This window comes from Cygnus olor, chromosome 13 (genome assembly GCF_009769625.2).
Source record: "Cygnus olor isolate bCygOlo1 chromosome 13, bCygOlo1.pri.v2, whole genome shotgun sequence".
Lineage (NCBI taxonomy): Eukaryota > Metazoa > Chordata > Aves > Anseriformes > Anatidae > Cygnus > Cygnus olor.
In genome coordinates this window covers 10,978,224-10,989,929 of record NC_049181.1, presented here as the reverse complement: position 1 = coordinate 10,989,929, position 11,706 = coordinate 10,978,224, and the positions used below count along the sequence as shown (strand labels likewise).

The following is an 11,706-nucleotide window of genomic DNA, read 5'->3' as shown; positions in this document are numbered from 1 at the left end:
CACGGAGGGAACTTTGCTGTTGCCATGAAAACGGTTTTTTGCGAGCACCGTGCCCCTTCCCCCTCCCGTTGGGGCAGCCGAGTGGAAAAACTCAAGTGCCGAAGGGGGGCCGGGGGGGCCTTGCCCCGGCAGCAGCCAGCCCGGCCCGTACCCGAGGGAACCGCCGTGCCCTGGCACCGGCAAGGGGAGACGGCTCCGTGCCCGGAGAGCGCTCCGGGACCGGGCGGAGAGTTTAATCCCACCCCCCCTTCATCCGCGGTGCGTGGGGGGATGCGGGGGGGGTGTCAGCCCATTGCGGGCTCGCCCCGTCTCCAGGCACCGGGCTGCGGCTCCACCGGGGAGCCCCAAATCCCTTTGTGCCCGGCGGACGCATGGCTCCCGCTCGCAGCGCCCCTCCCCATCCCTCCTCCTCTTCCTCCTCCCCCGTCCTCTTCCTCCTCCTCCTGTCCCCTTGCCCCGCCGGCAGCTGCGGGACCCCCGCCGCCCTCTCCGCACCCCGCATCCCAGCCTGGTCCCGGCGCTTTCTCCTCCATCCCAGAGCCGGGAGCAGAGCTCGAGGGGGGGCTCAGCGGGTAGGGGGCAGCCCCAGCATCCCCAAGACACCAACTTTTTGGCCCCCCCCGGTCCATTACCGGCGTCGGGGCTGCCGGGAGCCTCCCGCCGATTGGCTGCCGCCCGCCCCTTTATAGCCGCCGTCAATCAAAGGCCGCCGCCGTGTGCGCGTCGCTCGGCGCTGCCCGCGGGAGCCGCTCCGCGGAACCGCTCCGCACCCGCCGGCACCGCAGCGCCTCGGGGAGCAGCGCCTCTCAGCCAGGCGGCAAGAAACTTCCTCCTTCCCGCCGCGGCCGCCCAGACCGGTTCTTGCTTAATTTTTGTTATTTATTTTATTTTTTGTTATTTATTTTATTTTTTATTTTTTTGAACTTCTCCCCGAGGTGCCGCTGCCCGCCGCCCTGGCGCACCTCTTGCCGGCCCCGGCCATGTACAGCATGCTGGAGGCTGAGATCAAGACGCCGCAGCCCACCCCGGGCAGCGCCGGGGGCAACCCGGCCCCGGGCAGCACAGGCAAAGGCGGCGGCGGCGGCGGCGGGGCCAGCGGCGGAGCCGGGGCCGGCTCGGACCAGGACCGGGTGAAGCGCCCCATGAACGCCTTCATGGTGTGGTCGCGGGGCCAGCGGCGGAAGATGGCCCAGGAGAACCCCAAGATGCACAACTCGGAGATCAGCAAGCGCCTCGGGGCCGACTGGAAGCTGCTGAGCGACGCCGAGAAGCGGCCCTTCATCGACGAGGCCAAGCGGCTGCGGGCCGTGCACATGAAGGAGTATCCGGATTACAAATACCGGCCCCGACGGAAGACCAAGACCTTGCTGAAGAAGGACAAATACTCGCTGCCCGGCAACCTGCTGGCCCCCGGGGGGAGCAACGCGGTGAGCAGCCCCGTCGGGGTGGGCCAGAGGATTGACACGTACGCCCACATGAACGGCTGGACCAACGGGGCTTACTCCCTGATGCAAGACCAGCTGGGCTACAGCCAGCACCCGGGCATGAACAGCCCGCAGCTGCAGCAGATGCACCGCTACGACATGACGGGCCTGCAGTACAGCCCCATGATGTCCACGGCGCAGACCTACATGAACGCCGCCTCCACCTACAGCATGTCCCCCGCCGCCTACGGCCAGCAGCCCTCCACGGCCATGAGCCTGGGCTCCATGGGCTCCGTGGTGAAATCCGAGCCCAGCTCGCCGCCCCCGGCCATCACCTCCCACTCGCAGAGGGCCTGCCTGGGAGACCTGCGGGATATGATCAGCATGTACCTGCCCCCCGGGGGGGACGCCACAGACCCTTCGGCCCTGCAGGGCAGCAGGTTACACAGTGTGCACCAGCACTACCAGAGCGCCGGGACTGCCGTCAATGGCACCGTACCGCTCACCCACATATAGACTTGGCCCTGCGGACGGCTCCCCGTCTCCATCCCTCACCCCCCCCCCCCACCGCTCCTGCACCGCACCGGGACGTACGGCAGTGTTCCTCGGCTTAGCAGACTTGATACTAACTTTGGAGACATTTTAAGAAGGAAATCCGTTAGCTGTGTCATTTTATTTTTTTTGTACAAAAAAAAATCATATTTGAGCAAGCTGTTATTTTAATAGAGCACAACTCCTGCCTCCTAGAAGCCCCTGTGAAGTTTTTAAACCACGGCAACTTCTGGTTTCTGCTAGGTTGGGCACTGTTTTGTTCGCTTCAAAGGTTCAAAAAGGTCTCGCATCTTTCACAGTCTGATTTCTAGCGTTGCAATGACAAACGAAACAAGCAACAAAAACCCGGCGGGCTCTTGTTTTTAAACTCAGTTGTTCAGTTGTTTACATTTTCGTTGTGGTTACTTAAAAGTGTTGTTCTTCCCACCTTGCCGAGTATTGCTTGGTTTCTAGCCGCAATCTGTAGCGTTCACGACTTTTTAACTTTAGGGTTTTGCTCCTTATAAAAGGGGAGGTGGGAAAGAGCTGTGCGGGTCGCAAACGTATTTCTTTTATTTATAGTAAGTTGTGTGTTTTGTTTTTTTTCCTAAACTGTAAACTTATGTAAATTGGTTTGTGAATTTTACTGTGAACCATGTTTTGACATATCAGATGAAGAAACGTTTTAGTTTTTTGTTTACCGGATTTCTTCAAAAAAAAAAAAAAGTTATCGAAAGACACCTTCCCTGTCCCTAGTCCTCGTTTTCTTCCCCTTCCCAAACGAAGAGCCCGACCAACGCGTTTGGTACCGGCCACGGCGGCGGGCGCGGGCTTGCTCCCTGCCCGGCTCCTGCCGCCGGGCCGGGGGCTACCGCAGCATTTCGGCAGGGTTCCTGCTGCCATCGCGTCCCGGCCTCGGCTTTGGGTTCTCCTGGGAGCCCTCGCCTCGATCAGCACCGAGAGGCGATGTGCTGCTGCTCTCCGAGCCGCTGCCACTTGTTGCCACTCCGGCCGGCGGGGAGGGAAGGGGTTGTTAAGCATGTGCGCCTCGTTTTCTTTTCCTTTTTTTTTTCCTTTTTTTTTTCTTTTTTTTCTTTGGAGGATTTGCCCAGAAACCCGAGCTCATCTAAAATATTTACAAAAGTAAAACCCGCTGGGGAACTCTTAATTAGACTCTATTAAAAATGAATGGTTACAGGAGTCCCCAGAGAAAATAAATAATTCAATCTTTTCAGTGTGTTTGACGAGTGTGTTTTGAGTCTGGGTAACTTTATTTTTTTTTTTCAGTTAGGAGCCCGCGTTGTTCTTGATTCTTTCTGGGGGCGTGCATCCTCGCACCCCATCGGACCGCATCCTTCCCCCGGCTCTGCCGCAGCCTGGTGGTGAATGGTCCTGGACCCCCAGTCAGGGGGGAGCACCTTAGGGCCGTGTGTCTCGGTAGTGCAAAGCCCCCCAAGCCTCTGCCTTTCTTTTGCTTCAGCTAATGGGTTTGCTGGTTGTCTTCCCACGGAAGGGTTGGGAAACAGAGGCTGTTCTTGTTGTTTGCCTTGGTTTTGGATGGAGGGGCCTTCTCCGTTCGCCCCCCCGTGAAGTGTGGTGCCAGGAAGGTTTCGCATCCCTCTGCTGCCCACTGAAAGCAGCTGGGATCTGCCAGGGGCAGCGGGAGCACCTCCTGGCCCTGCACTGCTCCCTGTTCCCGGCAGCGTCTGCTTTGGTCCTCCACTGGGACGCACATCCGAGTTCGGTCAGGTCCTTCCTCTGGCTCTTGCAAGAGGAAAGCAAGTGTTGTGCAAACCACACCACCAGTCCCTTTCTCTGGTGTAGAGCCAGGCTCTCAGCCACCCGGAGAAGGGAGCACCCAGAGTGGCTGCTGCAGGCCCACGGGTCCCTCCCTGGGCCGCTCACGCTGCACGGAAGAGCCCCGGGGTTGAAGGCCCAGGGCCACGTTCTCCATCCCACACAAGTGAGCCCTGGAACTGCACAGGTCCCCTCTGCTCTGGAGCTGCCGAGCAGGAGCTGGGGGGAACCACTTTGCACACTTGAACCCAGTGTGTCTAACACTCAGCTCAACTCCTTCCGTAACACTGCTTGTGACCTCTCTGGCAAACCTGTGGTGTTGCTTTCCCCTGCTCGCACCGCCACCCTTCAGATAGGAGCAGGCCTGCTGCCAGCCCTGGGAGGATAAGCGGCCCCGTACCCCGGAGATCGGTGGTGCTACCTGAGGGAAATGCAGGGGCAGCAGGAGGTCCCATTTCATCTCAGCTCTGGGTCAAGCAGTTCCCCCAGCGCTCTCCCCACGGGCAATGCTGGGACGATGCTGGGAGGGGAAGCAAGAAGGTCCTGAAACCCCAGATAGCTCTCCCCCAGCCTTCCAAGAAAGGGGTGCAATGCGAGTCTGACAAAAGTGAGGGGTCCTGAGCTGCGGCACTGGAACTGTGTTTGCTGTCTTCAGAGTTGAATGGCAGCTGCATCACTATACGAGGTTGCTCTGTTCACCTGAGTTCTCTACAAGTGGATTCTCTGCCGTAAAAGGGGAGAAGCCCCACTCTTCAGAAGGCTTGCAGCATTTGAATTCAAGTTATCCTCCTCATTTTCCACAAGTCAGGGGCTAAGTGTAGCTGGTGAGCAAGTCCCTGAGGCGACACCAGGAGATTTCCTCTGTATTAACTGACGAGCTCTCTGTGGAAGCTCACCTCAGTGGTCTGGCTTGCGGGGGCTTTTCCTGAGCTATTGCTTTTAAGATACCCAGACAAAATCCTCCACAGAGCTTTCAGCTTCCTGCGGCTGAACTTTATCCCGAGGCTCAAAAGCCTCTGGCTGCTGGCTGTGGACAGAGCCCTGTGAACAGGCACACAGCTGGATGGGGAGAGACCCATTGCAAACTGAAAGTAATGAACCCAGCCTTGCACATAAGCACAAGTACAGAAACGGCCTCTTCTCCACACACATTTTCCATCAGGGATCCATTGCCTAAAAGACAACTTTTTTTTTTTTTACTTTTTTTTTTCCTAAGATCACTGTTACATCTTTTGCTTGGACTCAGGGAATTTGCCTGGAGAGCAAATGCAGTGACACGTGCCCCTGAGAATTAATGAAGGTATATTTTATTTCTACCACTCTTCATTTTTAAAATTTCAGTTAATTTCAGACACATCCTGCATGCGTTTAAATCCAAGTGTCTTTTGAGCAATGGCTGTGAGGGATTTCATGCTCCTGCTTGTGTGTAAGGGATCAGGATCAAGCCACTACATTCTCAGGGAGAGCAGGTGAAGTTGCAAACAGGTGTGATGTGTTAGCTCTGTGGAAGATGTTTTTGCAGAGGATCCTTTGCTCCAGAAATCCCCAGCACAGACAAGACTGTAAGTGAAACGCTGAGTGCAAAATCGTGTTTGCCCCATAGAAAAACTACAGCCTTATATCGGAACACCTAGAATAGAGGCAAGTGCATCTATTACCCTTAGAAAGACAGACTTGGCAGGGGAGGGGTTAACGATGTTAGCATTTAAGTGTAATGACAATATTTAGGCTTTTGTGTTAACACTTTTTTGAATGGAGGAGTGGAGATCACAGTTGTCGCTAATGTGAGTCTGTCAAAAAAAGCATCTCGGGTTACATTGTGATGGTTCCTTCCTTTACCAGAGAGCTGCAGAGAGGATTTATTTCCACAAAATTTGATAAGTGAAAATATTTTAAATTAAACTTTAGATACAGTCTGGTTGGGGTTGGACCTGGCAGAGATCTTTGATTGTGGCTATTTTGGGAATATTTTTAAACCTCCTTTTTTGCATTTCTAATTTTTTCGCTGTTAAAAGAGATGGATATTACATTCAGAAAAAGGCATGTAACTAGCACAAACACTTTATGAAAGCATTTATAAATCAGTGCTTGCCTATATCAAATGTGAGACTAAGCAAGTATACTTTTCAGGAACATTAGAAAGAAAGATAGTCTAACGTAGAACATGTCCAACTATTTCCCAATGCTCATGAAAAGAATTATTTCAGAGGAACAAATACAGCTGAAGAGGTGAAGTTAAGTGATGTTCGGGACTGGAAAGTTGCTGCTACTACCAGTGCCTGCAAAAGTGAGAAGTTCGATATGATTTCTTTTCTACTTATTTAGAGCTTCCTGCTATGTTTACCGTAGTCGACTCTAGATAATTTACACGGTGCAGATTCAGATTCTTTCTGTGATAAACCTGGAGTGACAAAATGCAGAAATCCTAAAAAGAAAGAAGTGAAATTTGAATTCATTACTTCTAGGATTTCCCAGGAAGGATTGGAGAGCTGTTATTGCAGGCCTGTTTGCATGGGGTAATTTAGTGATTAATGCAGATTAAGTTTACCAGAATAGTTTCCCATATGCTTTCCTATTTTGACTTTTTACTGATGCCACTGGATGCAATAATAATTGCAACACAGTGACTTTTACTTCACAACAGCATGTCCTCAGGATGAGGAATTAATTATTCTTTGCTGTGAATACCATTCACAGCCAACTTCTTTGTGTTGCTAGTCGAGTAAACAGGATTTCAGATTTGCCTCCTCCAAAGACATCCTTGGAAGCTCTTTATTCATTTTATACCTCAGTCTTCCAGTTTCTAAAATGAGGTCTGTACCTACGTTGTGCAGCAGGGCAGGTTGCACTGCCTGGGAGTGAGCGAGTGTGTGAGTGAATGGGGGTTTGTCACAGCGTGTCCATACAGAGATGCATTCATCCTTCCTCTGTGATAAGCAAAGTACGTACCACTTAAATGCTATTTATGTCAGTGTTATTTGCAGGATGCTCATCTTTATGAGGATTCTTTTATTTTTGTTGCTAAATTCAGTCAAACTGTATTTATGCCTGGTTACTTCTCTTTGGTTGTACATCAGATAAAGGGAAATCAAGCCGAGCATGATTTGGCCTGGCTTAAAAACCCTTGTGCTCATGTAACTGAAGTGTCTGATCCATGTCCACGCAAGGAAGCAGTTGTGGGGTTTTAACACATTACTGCCCCAGAGCTGTTTGCGCAGTTCCTCTACTGGAAATCGCTCCAGCTTTGTCAGTGCTTTGGCCATCACAGTTCACATGCTGGTGGGTTGGTGCAAACTCACCTCGGCTGATGGGGAGAAAAGAAGTGTGAAACATAAACTACTGCATAAGCTGCGCTGCTTCCAAAGAAATGCAAAGTGAAGCAGGTTCTCAGAGCCCCAAATTGCTGTGTGTATGCTCCACGTGCACAGCAGCCCAGAGCTTGAAAAGAGTCAGGCATGAGTGGGGAATGGCTAGGAATAAGAGGGAAATTAAGCAATGTTAATAACTTGTGAGCTTCTGTCTGTCATTTATCTCTTCTGGGGCTTCTGATTGAGACTTCTGGCCTTGGTGAGCTTTTTTCTTTGTCTCCTTGAAGAATATTATGCATCATTTCTATACAGGCCATAAGAAATAGTATAGCAGTGATTGCACCCAGCCTTCAGGATTTCCCCTTTGTACTAGACTCAGCTTATTCATTTCATGCATCATCATTCACAGCTTGCTGTGCTGATTTCAGAAATTCTATACATCTACTTGACACAAAGGGGAGAGACAGAACATAGTGGTGGACGTGGCTTAGGTGCATGTAACGTCTGTTCTTGAATACCATTTGCAAGGGAAGAAATCTTGAAAGTCAATGGGAACTTTGCCCATTCAGAGTTCAGGATAACGCACTTGGCATTGATTTCAATTTCATTGTGCTGTGCTGCCTAGTCAGAAAAGCTTCTCTCCCACAAAATTAAGAAAAGGTATTTTAATCAAAATCTTTTTTTTTCTTCTTTTTTTTTTTCTGTCTTTCTTTCTTTCTTTTCTTCCCTTTAAGATTCACTGGGCAGTTTTCATTATATAGCCTGCAAACAGCACGTTATAGCAGCAGTTCCTCATGAAAACTAAGTTACACATTCATTGTTGAGCAAAAAGTATCTTTTCTTTTGTACTTTAGTCTGCAAAACAGGTGAACATTTGTGAAACAGGTGTGAATTTTTTATGAGCTTACCAGAGCTGGGATAGTAACGTGAATTAATTGTCATGCCCTTAAAGTAAAAGGAAGTAAAGGAGTTGAATATGCAAAGTGGCAAACGTATGTGTCAAGGTAATTCTGTGTAGCCTTTCAGGCATTCAGCGGGGTGGCAGGAGCTGCTGCTGTAAGGATTAGCCCCATCTGCATTCTCTCAGGGAATATCCTAAATACGGTTGACGGGATTTTTCCGACTTGGCCCATTTTGTGGAGATCAAGCAATGTTGTAACAGAAGTGTTGTTTTTTTTTTAAATTATTTTCAAGGTAAGGATACTAAATTCTTGAAAGTATTTTCCTTCCTTTTCCAATAACTCTCCTGCTCTTTTTTCCTCAAGAGATTTCAGTCTACTTGTGTTGTGTGGGAATAATTCTAGCCAAGAACAAGATGTTTTGTTTTGTAAGTCCTCAGTTACCAAATACTGATAATTTTGGGTGAATCGAGAGAAAATAAGGACTATCCTGTTGCCTTTTCTTTAGACATCAGTATAACAGCAAAAAAAAATTACTTAAGAATTTAGGCTGTGCAGGCATTGAAAGGTCTCCTGCTCGAGATTCTGGAGTAGGAAACACTACTGTTTTGGCCTCTAGCAGAACTGTCCATCTGCGCATTGGAGTTATTCTGTTCTTTGATGACTGACAAGCCAATTAACAATAGGAGGGGACTGGTGAGCTACATGAGGAGAACAGCACTGCCAAAATCTGGCCAATCATACAGATTTCCTGTTACATGGAAATATCTCCAACAATCATTTTCTCTTTGGTTAGGCAAGAGAGGACTAGAATGTAGGCCAGTGACTTCAGGATACTGCTCTGATACACAAAGGCTTGAGAAAGTTAATTTCTCCTACAAAGTTTTACCATGGGAAAAAGTCTCTACTTTCCTAACAGAAGTCCTGATCTCCAGTTTTCGTCAGAGAAATAGGAAGGTAGTCTCAGCTAGCTTCCCACCAGAAGTGTGTTGGTAGCCCCTAACCTGTTGCTGGCATGTCTGCAGAATGTTTTTTTGGATGCTGTCACCCAGTCAGATGTAAAGACATTGCTGACATTGTGATATTGCAGGAGGTGGGTGCTGAGCACCTCTGTGCCTTGTTCAGTGTAGGACTTCAAGAGGAGGAAGAGGGACTAACTGAAAATACTGCCCAGGAGCGGTATTGGGAAGGCACTGGCAGACATTTGGTGCTGTATCTGCTTCATTTTCAGTGCAAAGTAGGTAGATGAGTAGCAAAAGTCCTTTTTTATTATTATTTTTATTTTTTTTTTTTCCTGTAGCCACTTACAGGCAAGTCATTTTGGGTTGAAAGTGAAACCAGAGGTTTCTGTATCAGAAGAAGGACAACTCTATACTGAAGTAAGGACACATTAATGGTTTCTGAAAGTACTTTGTGGTTATAGCACTAGATTGTCTGCTCTGATTTGTGACAAGGAAGCAGGTGAACGTGATCCTTGAGTGAGAAGCAGCCAGTAGCATAGCTTCCTTGGTGATTTTCAAAATGGAGGCAGCAGAGATCATTACCAACCCATGTGGGAAGTTCCTGAACAATTCCTGATGAGAACCACTGCCAGATGTGTATTTTAAGATTTCTACCTTGGCTTGCCCATAGAAGCACTGGGGAGAGAAGCAAGTAGAGCAAACCTTCCTCAGCAGGGAGAGAAACAAGTCATAAGGAAGTTGGGATTATAACCATAGAGCTCAGCAGCTCAGGTGGCAGGGGGAGGATTTAGGATTACTTTGTCACTTCATGAGAAAAAAAAAAAAAGGCTTCTAAAGGGGAAGCAGGTGACTTTAATAAATTGCATCATAAGTTTTGTTGCAAAAATAACCCTTTGGCACTTTTTATTTTAATATGTTTTTGACTGCAAATTTTTCAGAGGAACAGGACTTGTTTTCTCCCAACTCCTACAGCATTAGATGTGATTTTGATAATCACACTCATTCATAAATCTAAGCAGGTTTAATCACCGTTTGTGCCTGTCTTAATTCTAGCTCCAAAGACTGGCAGCCCAGAGGGAAGTGTGGGAAAGCAAATAGTAACCCACAGCATGGGAGGTAAGTGAAAGCAGTGGCTCTGTGAAATGCATTGTTCCAGCTAAACTGAGACCCTTTCCTTTTCTTTGAAGCCTTGTAAGGCTGTGTTCGTGATCTGCAGTGGTGCATGTGGAAGGGAGGACTAGAGACAGAGTGCCAATTTAAAACTAGGCTTCTATGGTTTAATCACAAATATCATTCTCTTGCTGCAGACATGAGAAGTATGCGTATAGAAAATGGCAGTGTGATAAACAGTACCAGGAGTTTTTTTCTGAGTCCTTTTAGTGAAGGCTGGGCAGGGAGGTTAGATGTAAAAAAGGAGAATGATACAACTAATGGAGATGGAAGGGAAAGGCCCAAAGATAATGGGATGAAAGGAGTTTATCACCTTGAAATATGTATGTTTCACTGCTGAGGATTATTTAAAACCATGAAGAAAACAACACAATATTGTTTTGTATTTAAAATGCATCTGTATTTTCCATGTCTGATAGTTACTTTTTCAATATGCACAATGTGACCAGCATCTAGTTTATCCTTACCTTGAAATGGGAACACAACATAAAAATCAGTTGTAGCTAATGACTGAATAGGAACAATAGAGATCTACTGGCATTTGTCCCTAAAATCTCTGTGAAGGGGAGGATGGGGAGCTTTGGGAGGGAGCTAGTCCAAATCTGCTGAATTTCGATGAGGATTTCTCTAGTTTGTCTCCCATTCTGGTTGGCTGCATTATTATTTATTTCATCACTCAAATTGTGGTAGGTGCTGCTTGCCTTATGGTATGAATAGCAAGCTGTTGGGCTCAGTAGAGTTCACTTATGCAGTAGGAGAGAGTAATTCTCTCCTCTGCAGGAACTGCTGGGTAAAATTTAATAGTCTCAGCTATGCCACAGGGGGCTAGGGTAAAGGATCATAATGGTTCCTTCTGACCTTAAAATATATAAGTTTATAACAATATGTGAGTGTATAACAGGATGGTATCCTGGCCTCAGGAATAAAGTCAGCAGATTCCCCCTATGGTGTCTTCTGTGACAAGTTGCTGTCTAAAAGCTTAAGAAAGACACAGCATGGAGCAGCATGACCACAACAGATGATAGGAGAGAACAGACAAACTACAAAAAGAAGGTCCTACGCTTACTTGAAGGTGTCATATGGCATACATATATGAACATATACCCTTTGGCACACAAAGTATCAGAAGATTATGCATAAATATACTACACATGTACACTCCCTTTCAATCCTACAAAAATCATTGTTAAAATACAGGACGTTACTTAAATTGTCTCAAGTTATACCAAAACCAAATACGTAACTCTCAGGTCCCCATGCTATCCCACAAATGGTGCTGCCATATTCCTACTAATTTATTTTATGGCATTGTTCGTATTCATTGTTAAATGTAACCTGAAGAGGGACATTAGTAAGAGTTCTCTGGTAAAACCTGACTAATCATAAACCAAAAACAGCAACTTCTTCACCTGAAACATATGTCTGAACACATTCTCATTCCCTTGGTCCAGAGAAGCGCGTCATCTTCGGATGGGGAAATATATCAGTAAGAGCAGCTGCTAAATGTTTGACAATGTTGCTGTGTAATTGTCCTTAAGTACCTTCAACATTTACAGGCTCCGGAGTTAGGAGGGAAAGGGAAGATAACACCTAGCTAGTGCTAATGACTCTGATG

At 47.8% G+C, this 11,706-nt stretch overlaps 1 protein-coding gene across 1 annotated transcript; it reads left to right on the top strand.

Moving 5' to 3' along the window:
* Positions 1-729: 729 nt before the first annotated feature.
* LOC121077528 (transcription factor SOX-3-like) lies at positions 730-3,345 on the top strand. Its single transcript, XM_040572796.1, has one exon. It carries the CDS (start codon positions 981-983, stop codon positions 1,938-1,940), a length of 960 nt encoding a protein of 319 aa, XP_040428730.1. The 5' UTR covers positions 730-980; the 3' UTR covers positions 1,941-3,345.
* The last annotated feature ends 8,361 nt before the right edge of the window (positions 3,346-11,706 follow it).